This window comes from Abramis brama, assembly GCF_963993115.1.
Source record: "Abramis brama genome assembly, chromosome: 23".
NCBI lineage: Eukaryota > Metazoa > Chordata > Actinopteri > Cypriniformes > Leuciscidae > Abramis > Abramis brama.
In genome coordinates, this window is record NC_139985.1 from 10,531,810 (window position 1) to 10,559,647 (window position 27,838).

Here is a 27,838-nt window from a genome sequence, read left to right on the forward strand (position 1 = left end):
AAAAAAAGTTTTGCAATTATAGTCACTGGTCTGTTTTGTTTTAGATTTATTGGGTAATGCAAAGTAGAATGACACCAATTTTGGTGGTCAGTCATATTGCCAGTCTGCCAAATATAATTTTTTTTTTTTTAATTATGTATTTTACAAACACTTTGGTGTATTTAGATGAAATGTGCATCATTGTGACCATGCTCTGAGTGTACCTGAGCAAAATGTTTAAATATTCTTATGACATTTGATTAATTTGAGTCTCTTTGGATCCCTTTGTTGGCCATATTGCCTGGTGGACATTTTTATGTTCTTTAATTCTTAATTCTTTTTTAAACATCACCAGTAAAAAGCAGAAATTTAAAATATTACAAATTATTTGCTTGTAGCACACTGATAATTACATAGAGTGAACAGGATATATCTCAGCTATATATTTGTAATGTTTGGCTATATTTATAAAAATAAAAAAACTTACCTTGTATATGTAATTGGCACAATTCCTCAATGTGTGTGCGTATATACATGTATGTAAAACGTGTGTATGTGTATATATTTATATATGAGAAAATAGGCCTATATACATACTGTTTATATATTATGTGTATGTAAATATAAAATGTGTGTGTATATATATATATACACACACACTTTATATTTACATAAAAGTAAATTATTTTAAATTATGATCATATATATATTATACATATGATCATAATTTACTTTAATTTACTTCTCACTTTAGCTTAAATAAAAAAACGAATAAAATAAAAATAAAAATAAAAAAACGAATTAATGCATTACGTTTCACAACTTAACTAGTCATTTACTCAATTGTTTTAGTTTGCACTATGCCGTTTATCTATCTATAGCTCAAAATATGAACTTTGTCAAAATTTGAACTAACTCTGTTCTTTTAATCCTCTCTCGTCTGTGCCATTACTGCATGAGACCTTATTAACGTGTCACAGACTCTGCTGCAGCTGGTTCGACGGTTGGCTGGAGATCCCTGAAGGTGGATTTTCGTCTTTCTATCGTCCCGGGAAACCCGGAGAAGCAGCCGCAGCGTTTAATGAGCTCCATTCATCTGGACCAGCATGACCGAGGCGATTTTTCCCGTCTTGCAGACTGACGTAACAATATTACAATGAAAGGATGCATTTTCTTGGGCTTTATGAAAGTCTCCGCGCTCGTATAGTCACCAGGGGGCATGCACACGTCAATGCAGCGCGGGAAACATTTTAACATCGTAACATTGTAACGTCGGATCGGGGGAACGTTCGAATGGACGTAGGAGCAGCTCCGCGGATCTTCATATCGCTGTAGTTTGTGTTACGGGAGGTTCCTGCTGCCCCCATCCATCTCTCCGGCTGTTGTTGTGAATTGATCTAACATGGCGACTGTACCCGTGTATTGCATCTGCAGATTACCTTACGACGTAACCCAGTTTATGATCGAATGCGACGCCTGCAAAGACTGGTTTCATGGCAGGTAACCGCAATATTTCGTTCAACTATTTAAGTGTGGATTTGGATGGAAGCGTTTTGCTCCCGTGCGCACATTTTGTATTGCTCTGAAGAGCGAGGGCCGCTTGAAGAAGAAGGCGGAGTTATATTTAGCTGGCTCGGTTGACACATTTTTGTGAACTGTACAAAAAGATTTGCTTAATCGTAAAGCCATTTCGATGTATTTTCTACGATGTGAGCTCGATCTGCGTGCATCGCACGCTTTGGTTGCGTCTCAGACTGGACGTTGTCGTAGTAGTGAGCCGTGGGTGTCTGCGAACACGAATGGCTTTTCTTTTACACATTTTTTACGGTCCTTTATGCGCCGTATTCGTCCAGATCTGCTCCTATATCAGTGCTTTAACTGGCTTTGAATTGTGTGAAAACTGTCCCTGTCCTTTCTGGTGTCTGCTGGAAGAATAATAGGCTGCATATGAGCCAGACATTGCAGATTTAGAGCTGCTCTGCACATTTTAACATGTATGACATCTAGCCATTATCATAGACTGTATTCATCATGATCAAAACCAGTAAGTTCAGATTTATTCGCCGTATAGGTTCCGTGAAGCATCACTGACAGCGGCATGTAGTCGTAGCAAATGAGTTCAACTCGATCCAATAATGGGAGTCTATCTGTAGTCTGTTATTATTCGATTTCATCTTAAATTTCCCCCGCTAATCATTTTGTATTGTTAGCGTGAGTGAAACTTGCGTGAACAAAGGTTTAAAATTCTATTTTGTAAATGTAAACAAAGAACAAGCGTTCCAGTTCACTGACTGATACATTTACGCGCGTTTAATTTTAACCCTTTAATGAGCCCAGTGATCGTTTCAGTTCCAACGTTCAATTCATGCAGTCAAGAATATGATAATTAGCTACATGATGACTGTTATCGTTTAACGATCTAAACAGAGTGGCCGTTTAACACACAACGCGTTGTAATCGTGTCTCGTTGTCAGGCTGAATATGTGGTTAACTGCATATTCAAATGTATAAGGAATTGTTTGAATTGACACTAATGTGTTTGTTTCTGTTGGAGTGAATGAGATTTTACCGCCCTCAGTGATTTTAAACGTCGGTGTGACCTCTATATCGAGAGGGTAGGGCGACTGATTCTGTGACATCAGATGAAGGGAGAAACCAGTTATGGCTTTAAAGTGTGCACACTGATGTTAACACTGATAGTTCTGTATTACGCTATTTATGGCAGTGTTAACTTGCCATAGTCGCTGAGTGACATTACAATATTGTAGCAGTTGCTAACTGATAGTTGATTTTGTTTAAGCATTTACCAATACAAAATGTGTGTGCAGAATCTGATTATTCTGATTTTATAATATCAGTAGTTAGTTCTGCTTTTTTATGCTTGCTAGTTCTAAAAAACTGATCATCACACAACTAGAATAAAAAAATGTTATCTATTGCAGTTATTTAGCTTACTTAAGGTGGTTTACAATAGTTTATCTGTAACACTATACAATAAGGTTGCTTTAGTTAATGTAATAACTAATGAACAAAACATTTGTTACAGTATTTATTCATATTTGTTAATGCTAGTTAAAAATAGTCGTTCATTGTTCATGTTAGTTCACAGTGCATTAACTAATGTTACCTGACACAACTTTTGATTTTAATAATGTATTAGTAAATGTTGACATTAACATTAATTTAGATTAATAAATGCTGTACAAGTTTTGTTCATTCTTAAAGGGATAGTTCACACAAAAATAAAAGTTCTGTCATCATTTACTCACCCTCAAGTTGTTCCAAACCTGAATGAATTCACTTAATCTGCTGAACACAAAAGAAGAAATTTTGTGAAACAAACAGTTTCTGGTCTCCCATTGACTTCCATAGTATTTGTTTTTTCATACAAATTCATTTTTGGGTGAACTATCCCTTTAATTCATGTTAACTAAAGTAGTTAACTAATGTTAACTGTAGACCAGCAATGGAATAATGATTTTTATAAAAATGAACCTTAAGTTCCATGCATCTTACATTTAAACTGGTCACTCACGCTTATAAATAGAGCTCAGAAACAAAAAGATAAAAATATATGAATATATAAAATCAATATTACAACTTTGCTGCAATTAACCATGACAAGTTTAAATTGCAGCACTCCTAGAATTATCATTGATATATTTTGTCTTACAAAATGCATTCTGATGTTTATCAGTACGGGATAGTATGCAGAATCTGAGCCCACTCCACAGAAAGCTCAGCAGATTTTCTAGAACTGGAACGCCTGTCATTTGGTTACACACATCCCCCGCCCTCTGCATTTTTGTTTATTAAATATTTTGGTTAATTTGATGATGCTTTCAGCTACTGATAAGAGTGCAGCTCCATTTGACATGTTTGACTGCATTTAAATCCGTTCAATGGAATTCTGCTGACAAGCAGAATTTTTTTTAACAGGTTTTTATAAAAAAAACCCTGACGATTAAAAAATATTAGCCAAAGTGACTTCCAGCTAGCCGTTTGTAGGAATAACTCTTTGTAAGTAACAAGTATCAAGGTTTCCAAGATCAAAACCTGGAACTTGTGTTTTCCAGGCCTGTAAAAGTCATGAGAATTAATATATGAATGTTTCTAGTTTTCTATGCACTATATTTCATTGGCTAAATACTGCTTGTTGTGTGTAGAAGCGTATGTAGAGTAAACTTGCTCACAAGTCATAATGAAAATTTATTAGAAAATGAAACATTCTTTATAGTCCGTTTTATTTTATTCCAAATTATTTTTTAAAGGACTGGAAACTAATAGAAAATTGAATTCACAGAAAATTGTAGGTCAAAAAGTTTAGGAACACTGTAAGGTTACACTGTCTGTTAAAGTGCATGTGAACTCTGTAACCTCGCTTTTTACCTCACTTTCCCCCCGTAGCAGCCATGGGATCTAAACCAAAATCCCGCTGTTGGAATTTTTAACCGCAAGGCTATTTTTAAGTCATTCTTTTGATTTTAGAAACAGCTTTTGTAATCCGATCACGAGCATCACCACCAAAGATTTTAATAAGTTCCACTTCCACACTATTATTATAACTTCCTTTTGTTTCCTGAATTAATCATTCTACATTTATATGTGTTTTATAAATGTTTAATCCGTTCCAAAAAGTGCCTCTATGATCAGCATGCATTTCCATCAAGGGTAAACATGTTGATATAGTGATTTCTGCAAGCACACTGGCCTGCGAACAGAAATGAAGACATTTTTTAACACTGCTGTGTGCAACGCACCTCCTGACCACATGCCGCTCTTTGTGGTGTGGGCGTGTGCTCTCCACTCTTCAGGTGGTAATGAATGACATCATTCCCTTCTTTCGCAGGGCAGGATGCCAGCTACAAGTGGCGCATCAGATCCTGATAGAGATTTGTCCCATTAATGATAATATCTAGTCTGTGACAGAGCAGCTTTGGCATATTGCACAAGTTTATTAAATATGTTATAATAATACTCTCTTATTGCACCTTTACAGGTTAATTCTTTCTTTACAGAACGAATCATTCAGAGCTGCCATAATGTTGTATATTCCTTCATGCTTTTGTTGTTGTTGTATTTATTGATTTAATCTGTCATGACAGTGTGTAATTACATTGTCTCAGAGTGAAAATCCAGTTAATTTTCCCCACCTCAAGGACATTTTCTTGACTTTGAGCGGTGTGACTCGAAAGACTAGTTATCGTTACGCTGTTGATCATGTTACTTTCTTGTTATTCAGACACTAAATAGAATATGACTGCATTAAGGTACTTAAGGTGTTGTTGTTGCTTTTAAGAAGAGGCTTTCCTAGACGTGACAATTTCCGGAAAGTGGTTTTGAGACTTTCTTTTCAGGACGGTCAACACTTAACATACAAAATGGCCCCGTAAATAAACATTATCATCATGCGCGCTGCGGCGGATCTGTTGCAGGCGGTTGTTTAACGATTTAGGGTCTATTGTGCCAGCACAAGACATGTTATATTGAATGTAATTTCACAGAGAGACAAGCTGTGTGTATTCTGTCTTAAAGGAACAGTTCACACAAAAAGTGTTTACTCACCGCCATGCGGTTCAAACCGAAATGCTTTTTTTCATTTCTGTGGAACACACAAAGGCATTTCACACTCTTTTCCAAGTAATATAGGACATATGTTTTATTTTATAGTTTTTTTGTTTGTTGTTGTTTTTGTTTTTTGGATGTTGACCACTGTTGTCTCTATAAATTATTGTTGCATGAACATTCTTCAAATGCTATCTTTTTTTGTTGTTTTTTTTAAAGGAAAAATTGCTAATTCATTTTTGCATCACAGGAATAAATCATATTTTAAAATATATTAAAATTGAAAACTGTTATTTTTCAAAATATAACTGTTTTAACTGTATTTAACTCTCTTTGTCTGGCACAATTAATTTATTTTCGTATCAACATTGAGTTCCATCAAAAACATGTTGTGTATGCACATTAAATTATTGTTTTTTTCTATGGAACACAAAAAGATTTAAAAAAAAAAATTATCACACTTCACCTTCTTTTCCAAGTAATATAGCGCATGCTGTAGGCTACGAACTATTTAGGCTACAGTGTTCTTTTTGTATCGTGACCACTGTGGTCAAAATTCGTCAAATATTCTCCTTTTGTGTTCTTTGATAGTAAAAATGGCAGATGGGTTTTGGAATGACATGACAGTGAATTAATAACTACAAATTAATTTTGTTGTGTAAACTGCTCCTTTAAATCAACAAGGGATTGGCCCCTTTTTGGCAGTGTGCAGATACTCATGATAAGGATTAGCCGAGGAGAGATGAAGAACATGGAAGGGTGTATTTCACTGCTAATCCTGATGCACGAGTGGGCGGTTTGACCCTTCACACCCACATGCTCTCTTTGTTGTCCTGAGGCTCAGTGAGACTTGGCTCCTTTCACTTTTGCGTTGATTCAAGGGTGCTGACACCACCCACCATCTGAGTGGACAGCATGTGTGATATTCATAAGGCCGCACGTAGTAGTTATACCACGCTGGAGGAGAGCCCATAATGGACACTCCCAATTCAATATTTCTTCATGACCTGTGAGCAGCTCCTCCTAATGGCTGGAATGTGTTCTAGATGCATCGGGTTTATATTATTATAGGAAGAACATTTGCACTGCAGATGGGGTGACAAAAATGCACACTGGTTTTTCATTTATGGTTCATTTACAGCACTGAATTAAGTTTGATGTTGTATTTTTGCCACTGATCAGACTCATTGTCAATGTAAAAACGGATATGAGACATTTCTAAAAAAGATTTTGGATTTTATATTCATCCTCTTTAATATGGCACGCTAGTGCACTCAATTGGGTTTATAAGACATATACATAGTTAAATGGCTGGAGATCACTTGTGTGCCAAAAGGTGACCACTGACAACTCTAAAGGAGTTACAAATTGAAGAGACTGTGATATAGCAGTGCTTCAACAGCTTTATGGGACTGTGGTAAAGAGAAAGCACTATTAAAAATGTCACATGACATCTTGGCTGTAGTTTTGCCAGAAGGCATGTGGTCGACTCTGAAGCCAGCTGGACGAAGGTTGAGCTTGTTGGCCATCAGAGTACACGCCATATTTGGCTTACGCTGAACATTGTGCATCATCAAAAATGCACCATTTCCACCATGCAGGACTGGATTATGGACCGGGCCGGTTCCCTGAGGCATTGGACTGCCAGGGGCCACCAAAACCTCAGGACATGTGGCCCGAGACTGCGAAACAAAGCTGTCTAATCACTAGGGCTTCAATAAGGGGCAGCCATGGGCAGGAAAGTTGCCAGATGTGCAAAGCTGACAGAGACTTGTCCACACCAAGTCTATAATATTTGGAAAAATGTCATCTGTTACCATTCCAATTCCGAATATTTCATCAGAAATCACGTCTTGTTTTGAATGGTCGTCAGTGGAGAGTAATTCTATTAGAATTTGAATACGTATATAGGCACAGTGTATTGCAAATTAGTTTTACAGAACCGTGATTAACCAGGATTAATTTGCTGTAACTCAATTCTGATTGCAGCTGTGCTATTTTAATAATATTGCAATGGATCTATAGAAACAAATAGATGCACATTATTTGTTTATGTTACAGCTGCGTGGGAGTGGATGAAGATGAAGCACCTGATATTGACATCTATCACTGTCCTAACTGTGAAAAAACCCACGGCAAATCCACCTGTGAGTATCTTTCCTTCATACTGTGAATGAATTAAGTGTCGAATTAGGGTTGTACTAAATTGTCTTGTTATATATTATGTCATAAGTAGTATTTAAATTTGATATCATATTTGACATATACAGTAATGCATTGTACAGGGTGGGCCATTTATATGGATACACCGTAATAACATGGGAATGGTTGGTGATATTAAAGTCCTGTTTGTGGCACATTAGTATATGTGAGGGGGCAAACTCCTCAAGATGGGTGGTGTGTACTAATATATACTAATGTGCCACAAACAGGACTTTAATATCACCAACCATTCCCATGTTATTACGGTGTATCCATATAAATGGCCCACCCTGTATATTAACTATCCTTTAAAAGTTGGGGTCAGTAAGATAAAAAAAAATATATACTTTAATTAGGAAGGATGTAATAAATTGATCAAAAGTGACAGTAAAGACATTTATAATGTTACAAAAGATTATTTTTTCAAATAAATGCTATTCTTTAGAACTTTCTATTCATCAAAGAATCCTGGGAAATAATTAAAAAAGTTTCCACTGAATTTCATTACTTTATTTTGTGTTTAAATAATTAAATATGAAAATTAAATACATTTAAATTTTCATATTTAATTATTCGATTTCATAATTTTCAGTATAATTTTTGTACAGACTTTGAGATTACTATCAAAAACATGGTACATAATATGCATATAAGTTGTAAATAAAACAAAGATTAGTAGCGAATGTTTTACAAGAAAATATACTATTTTAGTCTTTCTACTTCAAAATTCCATGTTTCATTCAATGTGTTACTTGCCATTTCTTAATTATTAATTGTGAAGTTTACTAACATTTTCTGAGTTAAAATCGTTTCTACGTCAATTTTGTATCAGTCCAACCCTATAATGAATGAAAACAAGTTTTAGATACGTGATCATTTCTTTACAACCAAAGTAGTCTGGTCCCATTACCAAGGTTACCAACTAAATACCATATAATATTCATGAAAATAATGTAATTTCAAATGACAGAGAACTACATAGTTTTGGTTCCAAACCAAACCATCATGTTGATGTTAAAGTATTCTTATGCATTTATGCTTTTGCTTCTGCAGAAAGAGTAAAGTGATTTATGCTCACTATGTGTGAATTTGATTTGGTTGGTTTCATCTGTTTATAATTTTAACAGTGAAAAAGAAAAAGAGCTGGAATAAGCACGACACGGGGCAAAGCGGAGACGTCAGACCAGTTCAAAACGGCAGTCAGGTGTTCATAAAAGAGCTGCGCAGCAGGACATTCCCCAGGTATAGTACACATGTATTTATGCACCTTTGTGAAGATCATCCCAGTCCAGTGTGAAGAATTTAAAGGGCCAGTGCTCCTGACAATGCCCAAGTCTTTCAGTTTATCCAGTGTCCAGAAGATGGCGCTCCATGATCAGCTTTTCTCATGCTCTGAACTTTTCCACCAGACATGTGAAAAAGATTCCAGTATGATGTCTTGGAGAGATTGTGTTGGTGACTGTAGGTAACATGCTTACTGTGTATTTTCCACCGCAGTTCAGAAGATGTAGTGGTCAAGCTGTCTGGAAGTCAGTTGACATTGGACTACCTTGAGGAGAATGGTTTCAATGAGCCAATTCTCATCCAGAAGAAAGATGGGCTGGGGATGGCCATGCCTGCACCCACATTCTACGTCAGTGACGTGGAAAACTATGTTGGTAAGTGAATTTAGGTAATATATGTTGTTGATTAGAATCTATTAATATTAATGCAATTGGCTGATAGTGAAAGTATAATAAAACCAAGTGTTCCTCCATTTTCCCTCTCAGGAATGTAACTGTCTGCTTTTTTCATTCAAAGGGCCTGATGTTCTTGTGGATGTTGTTGATGTAACCAAACAAACAAACAGCAAGATGAAGTTAAAAGAGTTTGTTGATTTTTACTACAGCACAAACAGAAAGAAAGTATTAAATGTGATCAACTTGGAGTTTTCAGACACAAGGTAAGCAGTCCTATAAAAAGTTGCATAGGGATATAGCAAAACTTCTATACAAAAACCAGTGTAATTTCAGTTTTACTAAATAATTTGATACGGCAAAACCTAATACACTAAAGCACACTCCTTTTTATTTATTGACATAAATATTAGCAAATTAAATGTAAACATGGCATATAGACTTCAAGTTTTTCTCAATTAAATAAAAATGTCAGTATAATAATAATAAGCGTGTCATTTGGAGAATATTTACTATTGTTCCCTTTATTTCTGTAGAATGGCCACTATTGTTGAGAGTCCGCAGATAGTTCGGAAGTTGTCCTGGGTTGACAACTACTGGCCCGATGATGCATTGTTGGGGAAGCCCCAAGTGTCCAAATATTGTCTCATCTGTGTGAAAGACAGCTACACAGACTTCCACATTGAGTGTGGAGGTGCCTCTGTGTGGTATCATGTACTTAAGGTGACTCCTTCATATCTATTTATATCTCAATGCTACTTATTTCTATGACAATAAAACATTTTATTCTTAAAGCTTACCATATTTTTTGTACAGAAAAAGTGTTGTATTTTAAAATAATTGTAATATATGTATATATGTAATATATGTATATATATATATATATATATATATATATATATATATATTATTTATTTTTTTTTATTATTTTTTTTTGGATTTGTTATGGTGTGAAGTAAAACAAACTTAGTAATTTTTTGAGTAACAAATGTATATAGCAATCAACAAAGAACTGGTCAATTTAATACATAAGTACATAATATTCATTTTTGTTACATGATTCTCTAGAATACTCCAGTCACCGCATTCTGTGGTCATATATTGTTGTATAGTGGATGTTGAACTGTATATTTGACCTGTGTATTGTATAGGGAGAGAAAATCTTCTTTCTGATCAAGCCCACCTCTGCCAACCTTTCTCTGTATGAGCGCTGGAGTTCCTCATCCAACCACAGCGAGATGTTTTTTGCTGACCAAGTGGACAAGTGTTACAAGTGCACACTTAAACAAGGGCAAACTCTTTTCATTCCATCAGGTGAGACATTAGGGTGCTGGAATGAAATAAAAAATGAAGCTCTAAGCTCTAACATTTCTTTGTTTTTATTTAACGGCAGGATGGATTAATGCAATACTGACTCCTGTGGACTGCTTAGCCTTCTCCGGGCATTTTGTCCACAGTCTGAGCGTAGAGATGCAAATGAGGTCAGTGATCTGCTTCTTTTTCCTTTAAGACAAGCTTTGTATGTGCATTTTTATAGGTTCCCATAATGCAGTGTGATGATCTCAGTGATAAAAAATCCATCCAAGATGGTGCACAAAGTTAGAAATCTTTTCAAAAAATGCAGTCAGTGCTCAAATGTATCCATAAAATATAGTTACATATAATTAAAAATGTTTATATATTCCCTGTATTCTGATGCATTGTTCGATTAGCAACATCTCATTAGGTTTTGGAACAGAACTGTAGTGTACTGAAGCATGCTATTTAAAAAAAGTAAATGATATATATGTATATATAATACAATACAATTGGTACAGAGGGTTTGGTGCATACTGTAGGGCTATTATGTGGGATTATAAAGGCCTAATGTCTTTGGCTGTTGCCATTTTAAATGTTATTACATGCTGTTTGCCAAGCAGTGACAACTGGAGGATGGTGATGCAATTGAAGCATTCAAGCGTTAAACCTTCGCTGTTCTATTCTTGGCACTTACAAGCCTCTGTAGCAATGAAAAGAAAGAAGGGAAGTCAAGAGCATATGCTTTTGCCTTCTGAAGTGCATTTCTCACATCTGTGAGACCACGATTTCCTCTCAAGGCACACTTTTCAGTAATCCTCCCTTTGCTTCTCCACTCAGAGCATATGAGGTGGAAAAAAGACTCAAAGTTGCCAGCCTCACTCCTTTTCCAAACTTCGAAACAGCATGTTGGTATGTGGGGAAGTACTACCTGGAGCGGTTTAAAGGTGAGCGAATAATATAAATAAATATAATCTGCTAAAAAAAATGTGTTTTTACGTGGCTTGTTTGTAGGTATTGTAGTTTCACAAAACTGGCAAGTGAAAAAGAGCAAAGTGTCAGTTTCACTGCAACCATTTACGTTTGCAAACGTAAATCATTCGCAGCAAAATTCCCCTGTGTGACTCCCCTGAAATGGCTTCAAAGGTTTTGCTCTCGAAAATTGCCTCTCCATCCTGCTAGATGGAGATTTATCCGTAATAGTGAACTTTGGGACTGGAAATAAAAAGATCTAATGTCGTAAGGTAGACTCAAATGACTTCCTTCTCGCTCGCTTCGTGCGTGATCCTGGAAGGGGCCTGCTGAGCAGATGAGGAGGGTCTGGATGCCCGGCGTATTATTGCAGTCATTACATCGGTGCATCGCGGAGTTCACAGATGATTAGCTTCAAAAGGCAGAATCACTTGCTCCATTACAACCTGGTGTTTAAACTCCCCTCATCTGGCCTTGGACTGTGTGTTTATATTTCCACCATTTTCCCCCCGTCACGTTACTTAATTTTGCCAGATTGCTGTAGCGCGCACATTGCAAAAAGGACCGCTGCTGGTCTCCAAGCTATCTGATGTTCAGATGGGGGAATCAGCTTTCAAGGTCATCTTTTCAAGGGTTCAACTCTCGTGTGTGACTTCAGGTAGAGGAAAAAAAGACCTTGGCTCCAGGCCCAGCAGGCCGACTGGGCCACCGCCAGCTCTATTGCTTCCCTTCTCGTTTCACTGTTTCAGCTTTCACTTTATGTTCATGTTATTCATTTAAATGCAGTGTGGAATATATTTCCTGTAGTGGCTGTGTATCCAGTCCAATGTAATCAATGTTGAAAACGGCGCTCCAAAAAACCGCCCATGACTGCACATGACTGTTTTTAGGCCCCTCTGGATTGAAGTAATCAGTTTGATATATGAATGGCCTTTGTTATTGAACAGTAATGGGTCAGATTGAAAACGTAGTCCATTTTTATTTGCCAATGCCCCCACCCCCCAGTTCTTTCGGTGAGTTTCATGCTCTGAGCATTTCTGACAGGCCGACCACGGTCTTAGGCATTGCTGTTAATGATTTAAGAAAAGTTAGGCCTTTCATCAATTTGCCTATTTAGAAAACAGCCCTTTCTAGAGAGGATCTTATGTTACTAATAGGGCACTAGTTGAGTGTTTGGATCCAGATGGGAATAATGGACTCTGATGCAAAATTTCCTAAACATTTTGCAGGTTTACATAAGGCGAACAAGCAGCCACCTCCTTACTTGGTACATGGTGCCAAAATTGTCAATGGAGCATTCAGATCGTGGACTAAGAAACAGGTAAATATTGGATTTGACATTTTCGATATTCTGTAGTTTCACTGATTTAAATTATAGGCAAGTTGACCGTGACTCTTGTCTTTTGTCTTTTTCCAAAGGCTCTTTTAGAGCATGAGGACGAGCTTCCAGAAAACATGAAGCCAGCACAGCTCATTAAAGACCTTGCCAAAGAGATTCGGATTTCTGAGGTGACACACTGCAAAGTTGTTGGAGACTTTTGTTGGATGTCTTTACTCTCATCTATTCAGATATGATCTTGATTTTTATTATGTAGAATGTTTTTGTACATGTTCAGTCAGCTATTGCCAGAATCAGTAATGGTTGACAACTTATCCACTTTGTCTTTAACTCAGAATGCAACAAAAGCCATAAAGAGCGAACCCAGCAACTCAAAGCCCCCAGCCGAGGAACCCCCGTCTGCTCCATCAGAACCAGAAGAGCCCACGTCCCCCGCACACATCTCCTCTCCGCCACGAGATAAGCCAGCTAGGAAGAAAGCCACAAAGCCACCCAAACCACCCAAAATGCCCAAGGCACCCAAACCACCGAAAGAACCCAAAATAAAAGAAGGTGGCAAAAAAAAAGGGAAGAAAGCAAAAGAAGGTATTTTACCTGAGAAAAAGCCCTCGAGTCTGGCAGCTCTTGAATCCCATGCAAAGGACATCCTGAACAAGATGGACCAGCCCAAAAAAGTAACGTTTTTTTCATCCGTATAATATTCAATATATATTATGTTTATGTGTATGAAATTACTTAAAGGGTGGATTATAATTTCCACCGAACATCCATCAAAATGTTTAATACAGGAAGTAAAATTCAACAATAAATCTTGATAAAAAAAAAAATTCAAGGCAAAAAAATTGTTGCAAAAATGATCATTTCCATTTATATGCACATAAACAGCCTTATTTTCCTACATGCACTACCATTTAAAAGTTTGGGATCGGAACATTTTTTAAAGATTTTGAAAGGCTGCATTTATTTGTTCAAAATACTTTATTTTTTATTTAATACATTTAATACTTTTTATAATAATTTATATCTTTAAAAAAAAAATGCATATATATATTTTAAAATAATATGGCAAAGCTGAATTTTCAGCATCTGTCTTCAGTGTCATATGATCCTTCAGAAATCATTGTAATATGCTGATTGGGTGCTCTGTAAACATTTCTTATTATTATCAATGTTGAAAACAGTTTCATATTTTAATGGAAACAGTGATCTTTTTTTCATTTGATGAATAGAAAGTTTAAAAGAGCAGCATTTAATGCATCCTTGCTTCTTTAAAAAATTCAATCTTACTTACCTCAAACATTTGAACGTTAGTGTATATTTTTTACTAAAGCTTTTTTAATAAATGGAAAAAAATATAAAAATTTTAATAAAAATGGAACATTTCTGAATGAATTTTGAATCCGTTAATTAAAATGAACTGAACATAAACGAAATATGATACTGCATGTGCAAAATCATTGTGAATAAAATCACTGTAAATATATCACCCTGCTCTAGAACTGTCAGTAACACTTTTATCCATTTAAAAAAACAAACATTTTATTGTCTCACATTACACAGCTGTTAAAGACTGGGATGAGTATTATGGAGAAAGAGACGAGTAAACCGAATGACGTTGCAAAGTTTGAGATGATTCGAGAGCATAATAAGAACAAGACGGAGGCCAAATGGAAATATAAGGTACGTTTGTTACGTTTACAATGTAAGGACACAATTGTAATGAATAACATTGTGTAATGCAAACGTAATGATTACCTCCATAGCAGCATAGATCAGTGCTAGAGAGAGGCTTTGAAAATCCACGCAAATAATATCAAACCCCGACAAGTTGAAAAGTAGCAAGCAGGGCTTTGGGATCATCCAGAAAGTGATTTACACGTTTTAGATCAAAGCAATCAGCAGAAATAACTCTGCGGCTCAGTCACTCTCTCTGTTCTGGGATCATCAAAGCAGCAGAACCCTTTACCCAGCCTCAGAGTTTACCGAATGCTATAATGCTATGTCATATCCCAGACATGCCAGCTAAGTATTTACATATGCCTTCATTTCTACTATCAAAATGAGCGTGTTGTGGCGTTATTGTTGGATAACATGGGGTGGCTTTTGTAGGAAAAGCTTAATTCTGGTGAACGGAAGGCATTACAGGGCTTTCGTTCAAGGGGGAAAATTCAATGCCAAACAGCCCAGGAATGTTTGTAGTTGCTCCAAGTCTCCTGATCCGAGTGCTCCTTTGCCGCTCGGCAAACATTTGCAGATGGAGAGAAGTCTCTTCTAGATAGTCTTCAAGGTCATCAGCCGCAATGGCTTCAGTCTTTGACGTCTGATCACAGTGGACGCGGCTGACAGCGAAGACCCGAGAAGTGAATGAGATGGGAAGAGTTTCAAAGTACTGACGATTGTTTGGTGTTTCTTTTCATCTTGCAGAACAGCAAACCTGATTCGTTATTGAAAATGGAAGAAGAGCACAAATTTGACAAAAGTCTACTCAGCCATAAAGACAATAAATTTGCATTTTCATTGTCGAATAAGAAGTTGCTGGGGTAAGTACAGTATTAAAGTTAAAATTTCAGGCATGCATTATTAAATAGGCCTATGTTAATACATATTTTGATATGACTGGCAATTTTATGTCTGTGTTGTCTCTTCTGTCAATCCAACTAATGTTCTTTTCATCTGGTTTCCTCAGATCAAAGATGCTCAAGACCCAGACCAATTCAAGTGTTTTTGGCTCAATACAGAATATCAAGGAAGAAAAGCCCAAGCCTGTGAGAGACGAGTATGAGTACGTCTCTGATGAGGGGGAGCTTAAGATCGACGAATTCCCAATCAGGAGGAAAAAGAACGCAGTCAAGAGAGACTTTTCCTGTAAGGCTTCATGATATGCGATCTGGGCCAGGGTGATTTTCTGATTAAATAAAACATAAATTTGAAAGCAAAAATTATTATATACTTTATAATCAGACCCAGATGGAATCAGTAGACTTCTGTTAAATTTATTACACTGATTTTGGGCGACAAAATGATTTAAACTACAGTCTTATTAGTATTTGAAAGTATAATAAAATTAGTCAAACTCTATAATAAACAAACACACAGGAGGTGGGGTCCAAAATTAAGATTTTGCAATATCTGCCAATGATGAGTGAATTAAGTAAAATTTTACCTAAGATATTTACTTTAGATATTCCTTATTGGCCATGAAACTGTTTTTCATTATTATTTTAATAATTGGAATAGTTTTAATAATTTTTGTCCAAATAACAGTGGAATTGTTTAGCTTTTTTATGAATGAATATTGAATTAGTAGCAAACAGCTCAGGTCAAATATTTCACATGTGTCAACACATCAAATCCTAGATAAATCTCTGCAGTTGCATTTCCTAATAAAGTTACTGGCCACCATACATTTAATTTAATGAGTTTTGCTTGTATTTGCCAGTGTTTGTTTGGTCCCTGGGTGGTGCGTATGTAGAAATGTGTGAGTGACAGGCATTCAGATTATGTTGAAATCCGTGGCCACTGATTCCATGTGAGCCTGCCTATATTAGACACGCTGGTCTTTTAACTGATTAACAATAAATCTTTAATTTCATGCTATGTGAGAATAATCTTGAACATCTGATGTTATTTACAGTTTTATCAAACATCAAAGAGCCCATTCTGCCATCGAAAAAGCCAAAGCTACAACTGTCGGACACGAAGGTAAGCGTCAACTCCAATTTATAGTGCTGGTCCAGTGTTATTTAACAGAACATCCATAGAATTTCTCTTTAATCAGACAGCGGTAAAAACATAATCAGACAGTGGTAAAAAACATTAAAAGACTGATTTTGACAGTAAACAGGAAGAAATTAGGACAAAATTCAAATTTTTTCATGAAGTAGCTGATTAATTCCTTCTGGATGCATTTAAAACATAGCAGCGCTGATGTTCTCGGCTTGCGATAATTCACCCATAATGTTCCGACTTAAACCAACATACGGCACAAATCAAAGAGAGCGAGCTGCAAGACGGAGCCAAATATCACCTCAAAACTGATGAAGGAAATAGCTGTGGACTGAATCAAATGAGAGCAAGAAAGTTAATCATGACAGAGGCCCGCAGGCGAACTATGTGAGGGGTTACAAAAGGCTACAGGATATACCAATAAAAAACTCACAAACCTAAGAAAAATCCTGTATGTAGAATGAATATTGCTCATGCAAATCGTTCAGCTTCTTGTGTGTATTTTGATACATTTACATTATGTACTTCATGTCAGTTTTTTTCCCCCCATTGTTATTTCAGAATCCAGATTCATCAGATGAAGAATCGCTCCACATAGACACGGAGGCCAAGACAGAGGTCAAAGGTCGTAACTCCAAGGTCTCTAAGAAGAAAGGGGGCAGTTCAGCTGGGATTCTGGATCTCCTACAGGCCAGCAAACAAGTGGGCGGCATTGACTACAGTAACAACAGGTATGCACATTGTTATCCATATCCTGGTGTCTGAAAGGCATGAGTTAACCAAGTCAATTAAGAAGGCTGAATAGGTTGTTTACTTTTATTTTAGTTTTCGCTTTAATATTTAAAAAATAATCATTTTGAGATGCAACTTCTCCTAAAGAATTTTAACATGGTATACTTTGGAATGCTGAGACTATCAGGATGGTAAACGGTTTCCGAGAAACATCCTCTCTAGTCTAGGGCAGCATCGCCTTTAATATTAAATTTCATAATATAGTCCATAGCCTTTTGTTTTTGAGTAGACTTTGATAGTTTTGTGAAATAAAAGTCCTAGATATTTATTCTATATTTTTGTTGATTTGAATATCTTCAATCTGTTATATGTTTTCGATGTTTTAAATGCGTATATAAATGTAGATGAGCATCTTTGGTTAAAACAGTTTTAAAATACATGGCTTGAGACCTACCTCACATTCTGTTCAATACAGTTTTGCTCCGTCCATCTGTTTTTGAACGCAAGAATGTGTCTTGTGGGAAAAATCGTGACTAGTATCTGGTGTACATGACCCTAAACTAGTGTAATTATACAAGGCTTCCTTAAGCAACTAGTTGTTTAGACAATCCATCGACTGGTCATTTGTGCACATCCCTAGTTCATACATTTTCATGATTCATGTGGTATGTTTTGTACATTACACACGCTAATGTGGCAGAGTATGTATTATGGATATGTTTTGTGTCTGGCTGAGGGCCATAGGGAACATACAATTTATATGATGAAGCATGTTCCTGACCCTTAAAGAATTAAAACACATCATATTTCCAGCTTAACTGTTAGTTCTTAAACTTCACACTGTAAACACATCGAGCGCAGGTTTCTTCATCTGTTGAACAATGGCTAAAGTAATAGTTTGCACGGTTCTTTATAAGCAGTTTACATGTGCTGCCATTATTTGTTTAATCCCTCTACACTATTAATTTGTCAAATACAGCAAAAGCTTTAGGCCATTCCTCTTCATTTTACTGTTTGCTGTTTTGGGCACATTTTTGATGGTCTATTTCCACTGCGCTGAAAGCTGCAAATCAGCTCAAACACAAAATGAGAAGGAAAACATGGTTAAAATATGTTAATTTCTCAAATTATTTTTTTGTGCTTTTAAACCTGACATATGACTGCAGGATTGTGGGGAGGAAATGCCTCCAGTCAGTTGCGACCACATTAAACAAGCTCTTGACTCATTGTTCCACCTCACTGGTTAATCACTTAATAGGTGGTAATCTGCATGGGCTAAATCTGTATTTTTCTGCTAGTTACCTCAAGCTTGGAAGCAGATGTGGACACAATAGTCTTAGTTTACACGGTAGAATCTTCTTGTGACATGAAAGAGATTTATATGATGAGGAAATTACCTTTTTATGGGGAATGAATGTTTAGTGACAGGTAAGTTAGAAAGGCAAGAGGGAGATGTGCAGATTGGTGGTTTATTGAATGAGCAGATGTGATTATAAGACAGAACAGGTTCAGTTTTGGTTGAATGAAGGTTCAGTGTGAATGAAAGCAGAGATGTTAATGCAGGTAATTTGGTTTGCCTTTTGATTACACACCTTGGATTGAATCTTAACTAGGATTTTCAAGTTAGTTTTCCAGGCACACCCATTAGCTTTACATGTTCAGTTGATTAAATGTGCCAGAGATTTAAGTCCTCATGACATTGCCATACATCAGCTGCAGTGGAAAAGCTCTTTGGCCATGATTGACATCAACCATTTCTATGGTGGGTTAAAGGTGATGTGTAATGTTTTGAATATTAAAATGTTATACTGTAATAAGTAAAATATTTCAATATTGTATAAAACTTTTTTTTAATTTACTATTTTTAATATGCACAGTCGACTATAAGTAAACTATTAGTATTTCCTTGAAAACTGTTTCCATCCTATTTTTATGCAGATTTTAGAATTAATTTATACTGTTATAGTATTTATCAACATTTTAAATTACATTTTATTTTTATATTTTCAGTTTTTATATGAAATTTTAGTTTAGTTTCCAGTAATTTTTTATGTGCTTTTGTCATTTTTTACATTTCTATTTAGTTCAGTTTTAGTTATTTTACTACTTTAACTTAAACTTATTTTATTTCAGTTACTTGCCAAGAAAACAATTCTAATTTCATAATATTTTTTTAATATTTATATTTGATTTTTTTAGTTAATAACAACCCAACATTTTTGAGTGGATATTGCAAAAAATGTTGGATTGAAACACTAAGATGCAAATAAAAATTTAATCATGCAACTAAAATGTACATATTTGCATGCATTTTTTAAATTCAGCAAGCAAACATGAGAATTAGTTGCAATGGAAAGACATTTACTTAATATTAATTTGATAAATGTGCTTCAAGTCATGTGACTGAATAATTTGGCCTGGAAATACTGCTTTATTTGCTAATAGCTTTTCATGATATTCAGAGTTTTAGTATAAATTAAATTTGCAGCTTGGAAACGTACATCTATCATCATTAACATGACCAGTGGCGTCTGCTTGGGACTGTTCATCTGGGAAATCTTTCTGCTACACTAGTGGTGCAAAAATTACACACTTCACCTTTAAGTGTCCATCTCCATTCTCATTGCTCCCCATCACCCGACTCACTTCCTAAAATTTCGAATCGCTTCTCATTCCCACTGACACTTGGAGTAATGTGCGTGTGTGTTGTGTATTTCTCATTGATGGACTTACAGTCAGCCACCTGCATCCCCCAGCACACAGGAGGCCATCCAGGGCATGTTGTCCATGGCTAACCTGCAGTCATCAGACTCTTGTCTGCAACCATCCTGGAGCAATAGCCAAGCTAAGAACAACTCTCACAGCAGCTCAGCCAGCAAGAAGCCGAGCGGCGCAGCCGGAGCAGGAGGAAACAGCAAGCGACCAGCCAAACGCTTGCCCAAAAAGACGCAAAAGAGCAGCAGCGTGGACAGTTCGGACATGTTCGATGATGACCAGGACCACATGGACGCATGCTTTAAGGATTCCGATTATGGTAAGTTCTTCAAACGGATTATTTTACTGTGCTTAAAGCGACCGTTCACCCCAAAAAATAAGTAATATCATCTGGGGAACACAAAAGATATTTTGAAAAATGTCATTTGTCAAAAAAAAATTCATACTATGAAGGGGTTTAATGTTGTTTGAACCCCAAAATGCAGAAGTAGTCATACAGGTTTGAATCAGGGCTGCATGATGTTGAAAAAGATTTTGATATGCGATAACCCGTAAAATAATGTGATATGCGATACGACAATGCTTTAAGTATAAAACAGAAATTGAATAATCAAATGTAAAACTAAAACTGCTTAGTCTTCAGTGTACGAATTAAAGATACACTGATTCTGATTTTCGCCTCCTCTTCAGTGTTTAAAATTGTTTGAATGTGTAAATTGGCAAGACAAAACACATCCAAATTATAAACTTTCACTCTATGATGGTTAAATTTAGCAGTTAATCCGTGAATCACATGCGTGCCGAACCGTGGGGCCTGATCCGTGCGGATCACGGATCAACTGCAATCCGTTCCACCCCTAATTAACATTAATGGCACAGACAGCAGCATTTATATTAGTCGCACGGATCCAGTTTACTGTTACAAATGTGTTTTCTATCTCAACTGCTTACGTTCACTTAAGACACAACTGATAGTGTGTTTACATGAATACTCACCAAAACAGGCATTATGTTCTTTTCCGTGGCTTATTGTGCTTAATGACTCTTTTTGACATTAAGCATGTCACAGTCATGTGTCCAGTCTATTTTCTGCTATCTGCGTCGACCTATCTGGGCTTTTCGTAACTTTTTGAAGTATTAAAGTCATTCAGTTATCGCATGCCATTGCGATATGCATATAGCGATTTGTACATCCCCGATATTTCGATAATTTAGATATATCGTGCAGCCCTAGTTTGAATGACATGAGGGTGAGGAAATGATGACAGAGTTTTCATTTTTGGGTGAGCTATCCCTTTAAGAACCCATTTGGAGAACAGATTGTAGTCCTCTCGTACCTTCATCTTGGATAGCTTGTTTGCACTATTATCTAGACCAATTAGTTCCTCTGAGACGATTTGTCAAGGATGTTTCGTGATGACTTGGAATTGCCCAGGTGTCCTTAGAGCAAAGCAAAACAGTGTAAATCTGCTCTATCAACGTTCTGATTAGAGTTTGATTTTGACTTAAGGGTTCTCATTCACGGCACAGTGACAGGCGTGTTTACTCTCAGCTAGAACTTTTCAATCCCCCTTTTTGAATGGTCTCTTTTATAGCTTTTGTGAACCCCTTCCAAGAACAGCAAGACCATTAGAAGCCTGTTAATAATCCATTAGCATGAGTTTTAAACTGTTGTTTTAAATGCTTTTTGATCTGATACCCTAATTAGTCATTACTAGCACGCACATTCCCGTTTGGACTCACACTAAGAGAGCGTTTTATCAGGCACACAAGCATTCCTCCTTTCTGTAAACATTTTTTTTCTTTTTCTTGATAATTTAATTGTTGGAAATTGCGTGTTCCTGAGTGGTTGAGTTCAAAGAAGCTAGGTGCATGCAGGACGAGGCAGGGCAAGGAACAGCTGCCATGCATCTGTGTCACGCTAACATCCTGTCCAATGAGAAAATACTTAGCACTGTAGTTTATGGAGTGCAAAAATAGGGTGGTTTCTCATGTATAAGCTGTTTAAAAGTAATGTGCTTCGACATATTTACATTGCTTTCTTTAATGACTTTAGACCATACATGTAGCACTCCAAGACAAAGGGAAGTTCCAGTGGAAACTAAAATGGTGGAATCTGTAGAAGTAGCTAACTTTTGCCTTCTTTAATCTTCTTTCTTTTTTTTTTTTTCAGTTTATCCATCTCTGGAATCTGAAGAGGACAACCCAATTTTCAAATCGAGATCGAAAAAAAGGAAAAATACAGATGACACTCCGTATAGTCCAACAGGTAGTGCGAAGTCTACAATTTCAGGTGGGAGTCTGACTATAATGTTAATGTAATCACATGGGATTATATTCATACTGTTGCAGCACGAGTTGGGCCCACTGTACCACGACAGGAGAGACCAGCTCGGGAGGGGGCACGTGTGGCGTCCATAGAGACAGGACTGGCAGCTGCGGCAGCTAAATTGTCTCATCAGGTTAACGCTTTAAGCTCATAATGAAGCGGTTCATTCAATGCAATGCCCAAATGTTTACATATCAATTTAAAAACGTTACAATAATATTAAAATACTTCTAAATGAAGTATATTCTAGGGATGCACAATTCATTTAAATAAAGCTGAAATCAGCTTAGTGTGATTATCAAGTCGCAGAGGCTTGAAATGAATTAAATAAATATATGCAGACTGAAACGCATCTCTGCATCTGCTCTGAGTTTGGGTCACTTATAATGTGCATTAGGGAACATAACATGCACAAACCATCTTCCCAAACTTGTAATGAGAAGTGCTTATAAACCAGCCATTGTCAACAAAAGAGAAGCTGTGGTTTTCTGCAAAATAAAACCTAAACTGGTTTAACATTTGAAAATAAAGAAATTAAGACACCCAGTTCAGTTCAGTTCAGTATATATATATGTTACAATAGTATCGTTTTGAATTTTGTTTAATATTTTTAATTAGTTATAAAAGTAGTAATTAAAAATAATAATATATTTTATAATTTTATACTCAAATAAAATACAATTTGTCAAATTGTGTAGCCCTACAAACTAGCGCAAATAAAATTTTCGCAATTAGATGTCTTTTCCCAAAAAGTGTAGCCCCAGTAAATGCTGAGGAAAACTATTTAATAAAAATGTTGTGGATGTCTCATTTGCATTTGCAAGGATTTTTATGTAAAATGAATAAATATTTAGGTCCTGCACTATTTAAGGTCGCACATTGATGGCGTTGTCCATGTGAACTCCTTTGTGTTTTTAAGCACAATATGCTCTTTGAATCATTTTCAAATCATGCTGGAGAACATGATCATCAGGTTTTTCCCAAACTTGTGGGAGTTCATGCAGTTCGAGTGTCATTACAGTTCCTCTCTAATAGCGTCCATTTTCATAGAAACATCTGTAAGACTGATTTAGCTAAATGATCCTACTAACTAGTTCTTGCTACAGGAGGAGCAGAAGATTAAAAAGAAGAAAAAGAGTACCAAAAAGAAGCCCGTGGCTGTAGAGGAGCCTCACAAACTCTCTCAGGACAGCAGCTCTCCAGAACCCACCCCAGACTCTGAGACCAACCTGGCCGACCACGAGTACAGCACTGGAACGGGCAAAACCCCCGGCGGCTCGCAACCCATGGCCCCCGGAGTCTTCCTCAGTCAGAGGCGGCCTTCATCATCGTCATCATCTCAGAACACCTCATCTGTCCCGCCAGCAAAAGTCGAACGTGGGAACTCGACGGACGCCAAAGGTGATTTTGGCCAAAACATAAATAGGATCTTCTTGTGATGAGTATTAATTCATGTTTAAAGGTTTGTTTATGTTGCACTGGCCAATCTGAGAGTCGCAATTTCAGCACCATTAATAATTTATTGACACAGCTGTGGCTTGATAATGTATTGATGCGAAAGGATGTTGTTGTCGCATATGCTAACCATTTCGCTTCGTCTCGCCCACAGCCAAGCGGCTAAAGAAAGGAATGGCAACGGCCAAACAGAGACTCGGAAAAATCTTAAAGATTCATCGTAACGGCAAGCTCCTGCTGTAACATGGACAATGGGTGACTCAGACTTTCTCCTGATGTTTATGGACCCGTGGACTGATCCCTCCCTCCCCCCCTCGATGAGCCGGGATGAGAGCAGCAAGGACTGAAATGGACGGGAAAGCGAACAGGATCCCACAAGTTTTCAATTTCTAAGAAGAACATAGCTCAGATAGGTTTTTGCCTCTTCTTTTACTTTATAACTTTCAGATACTAAAAATGTACAGAATACCTGCTATTAATATTTTGTAAGAAGAATTTGTCTTGTTTTACTATGGCTATCAGTTTATCAGGGGTTGCTAATATATTATAAGATACAGTACAATAGCAGTCATTCCAAGACAAAGAAAGTATCCCTTGCATGTATTCCAGTTGCATGCATTGTTTTTGGGAGGGAAAGGGTTAGTGGAAGGTTGCAAACAAGAAGGTCATTACTGCTTTTTGGATGTGGCTTATCATTATAATTAATTTTTTTTTTTTTTTTACAAGTATTACTAAAGAGATGATTTTTACTAACTGCCTGGGTGATTTTAAAATCCCCCATTTGGAATTTACTTTCTTTAAGCAAAAAACATTTTTTATATGCATTACCTACACGGGACAGCTGAAAAAGTACTTTTCTGTTTGCTAAGCACTATCACAGATAATATTTATTGATCTAATATAATTGTACATGTCATAGGTAGCTTGAGAAAAGCCAGAAGGCACTTACAAAACATCAGTGAAGCACAAATATGAACTCATATTGTTAGTAATGTTGTCTCCACAGCTACTATAAAATGACAACTGTAGTTTTTATTTTATTTTATTACAAATATAGGAAATTTTTGTTTTTGTGGGGAAAAACATTAAACATGCATATCGATAACAAACCATATTTCCACTTAATGACATGGTTAAAATATCTTATTTCCCCTTGTTCTAGCAATTCAGTGTATCACATGAAATACAATATCACAACTAAACTTTTACTGAATTGGTACCACATTTTGACATTTTTATTTATATGTTGTTTTGTCATTTTTAGACATTGATACTACAATCAGATTTACATCATCCTGTTTTTCGCATTATTTTATTGTTTGACAATGTAGCTCTTATTACGGTTCCATTATACGTTACAAAACACTTGCCAAAAGCAACGAAACACTACATAAATGGGATCTCTAGCACTGATGATAAGCCTCATCCATGACATTTCACTACATGGGGATACTTTCTCTCTTCTTTTTGTTTCACAGGCAGCACCAATTACCCTAGAATGAAATATGCATTTATATTGCTTCACATTACAGTATGTAGAATGTAGCCTGTATATAGCTTTTTAAATTACTACTTTTTGTATCCTTTTTTCCTTAATACTTCATTATACATTTTTACTAGTTTTTGCTAATTACAAACAAAAATATATATAAAGATATAGAAATAGTCATTACCTTTTTCATTTTTTTTGTTAGATACACAATAGCTGTACTTTTTTAACCATTGTTTTGTTTTCATTTCATTTTGTTACATTAGACAAAAGGTGTTGCCTGGAGAACAAAATACACAGTGTAACATTTATTCTCATATGGCCTTACATGCAGAAAACCATGTGTATTATGATTCATTTATGATGGGGGATAAGAAAAAGAAAAAAAATCAACGTTTCTACGACCAGCCTGACATTTGAGCTAAAATACCCCTGATGGATTTTAAAAGTTATTTTACTAGCACCTTGTGAAGTGTTTTCTGTGTCAGTGATGTAATTTATTAATGTTTGTAGCCTTTTATACTTGTATAATTCTTAAGAGGTTTTGTTTTAAATCGTTTATCAGTCTGTGAGCCCCTTAGGACACTTCTATCATTAACATTGGGCAATAGTTCCTTTTTTTTTTTTTTTTTTTTTTTTTGTCTTAGCAAAATTTGTCTTCATTGTTTTCATCAAATCAAGTGCAACTGCTTTCATCAATACGAAATGTTACGTTATTACTGTTATTATTATTATTATTAAGCAGCTATTTTAAAAAAAATCCATACCATCATGCCATGAGTTTTATTTTGGTAATAGAGTATGTACATTCTTAACCAGGTTTACTGTGCTCATAAATTGCAGTGTTTTAGTTACCAATGTAAATCTTGTATCCACCTTTCCGAATCGAAACAATGGAACTATTTCAGGTTTTTATTTGTACAAAATGTGTGTTGCTTTGTTGTGGTTTATTTTTATATGTTCAAACAATTAAATGCATCCACTGTTTCATGGCAGTGAATGATACTTTTGTAGTAGTGCACTCTGTTTTCTGACTCACAAAAGATGTTTTGAATTAACATCCATGTCATGTGTTTGCAGAAATGCCTTATTTTCTTGCCGTTTATATTTAACCTTTTGTATTAGGATTTATTGCCCCATGCATACTCTGTTTTTCTAAATGCAATGAGTTGCTCATTATGTATATGAAGTCTGTTCCCATGCCATAACGGCACACAGAAGTCAGTTTTGGTAACATGTTCTTCCACCATTCATATGGAATGGCAGGGCTACACACGTTCCCTGGAACATGCTGTGGTAATTACTTTTAAATGGGCTCATGCTACTGTACCATTCAGGTCTGATGCCCTGGAGAAACTCTCGACTCGCACACAATCCCCCCATTTAGAACCACATTGTCCACTGGGAGCCGAGCTGCACTTTTAGCTTTTGTTCTTTAATACACAGCTAAAGCCAAAACACCAGCGAGTCCAGCCGGCGGCTCCGACCAAATCATTTTCATGAACCAAGCCAAGGTCAACACTATTAATATCTATTCATGTTGCCGGACTCTGACGTATAGTTCAAATATAGTCTGAGCGTTATTTGAAACAGTGTGTATGTGTAAGGGGACGTGTGTAGTATACTACTACTGACCTTATGATATCTTTGCTCTGTGTAAATTATCTTTGTGTTTTTTCTTTACTTCCTAGTGGCTTCCAATAGATTTTAAGAGCAAGGACTCGTTTTCAACGTCTCTTGTCTTGACCTGATTTACGAGGATTGGAGGTGAACATGCAGAGAGCCACCAGGTGGAGATAGAAATCCCAGAAAATGCATCTGTTGCTTGCTTCTCAGTGGAAAGGGCTGGCAGGTACATCTGCTCCACTTATGACATCAGTTTTTTTTACCATCAAAATAAATGTTATCCTCTAGAATGTACATCACAATAGCTGCTACTAACAAAATGCAGGGTCTTTTTTTTTTTTTTTTTTTAGCTAATTTGGAGAGGAAATATAGACAAATATAGCCTATAGTTCAAAAACAATTGTCCATAAGCAAACAATTACTGTAAAAATGTGGCCTCAACCAATTTCACATTTTTTATGTTTACTTTCTTCCCTTTGGTCTTTAACGTTACGCACGATACCACATAAATCTTAACGGCATGACAAACATTTCAAATAATTTAGGGTAAAACCATATTTGAGTAGGTATTTGTTATTGTTGGAGTATGTGGAAGGGTTCCACTCGCAACATGAAAATGCAGATTTTGTCATCAACATCTGCCATGTATCCCACACGGCGCAGAGAACGCCACAGCTCATTGCCTCCCGGTAAACCAACCCCCCCCCCCCACCCCCCCCAGCAAAGTAGCACCCAAT

General features: G+C 36.4%; 1 protein-coding gene across 2 annotated transcripts; it reads left to right on the forward strand.

The window, feature by feature from the left end:
• Positions 1-923: 923 nt before the first annotated feature.
• phf2 (PHD finger protein 2) lies at positions 924-26,488 on the forward strand. 2 transcript variants are annotated; one of them, XM_084100287.1, is made up of 22 exons: positions 924-1,479; positions 7,606-7,691; positions 8,874-8,988; positions 9,244-9,404; positions 9,547-9,688; positions 9,959-10,145; positions 10,574-10,736; positions 10,816-10,903; positions 11,559-11,665; positions 12,920-13,011; positions 13,110-13,199; positions 13,365-13,703; positions 14,590-14,709; positions 15,454-15,569; positions 15,716-15,894; positions 16,664-16,731; positions 17,317-17,486; positions 20,244-20,521; positions 22,376-22,471; positions 22,555-22,664; positions 23,638-23,932; positions 24,141-26,488. In XM_084100287.1, the coding sequence occupies exons 1-22, from the start codon at positions 1,382-1,384 to the stop codon at positions 24,227-24,229; spliced, it is 3,189 nt and encodes a 1,062-aa protein (XP_083956413.1). In that variant the 5' UTR covers positions 924-1,381; the 3' UTR covers positions 24,230-26,488. The 2 variants fall into 2 exon arrangements, with proteins under 2 accessions (XP_083956413.1, XP_083956412.1); XM_084100286.1 differs by having other exon boundaries at positions 953-1,479; positions 20,223-20,521.
• The last annotated feature ends 1,350 nt before the right edge of the window (positions 26,489-27,838 follow it).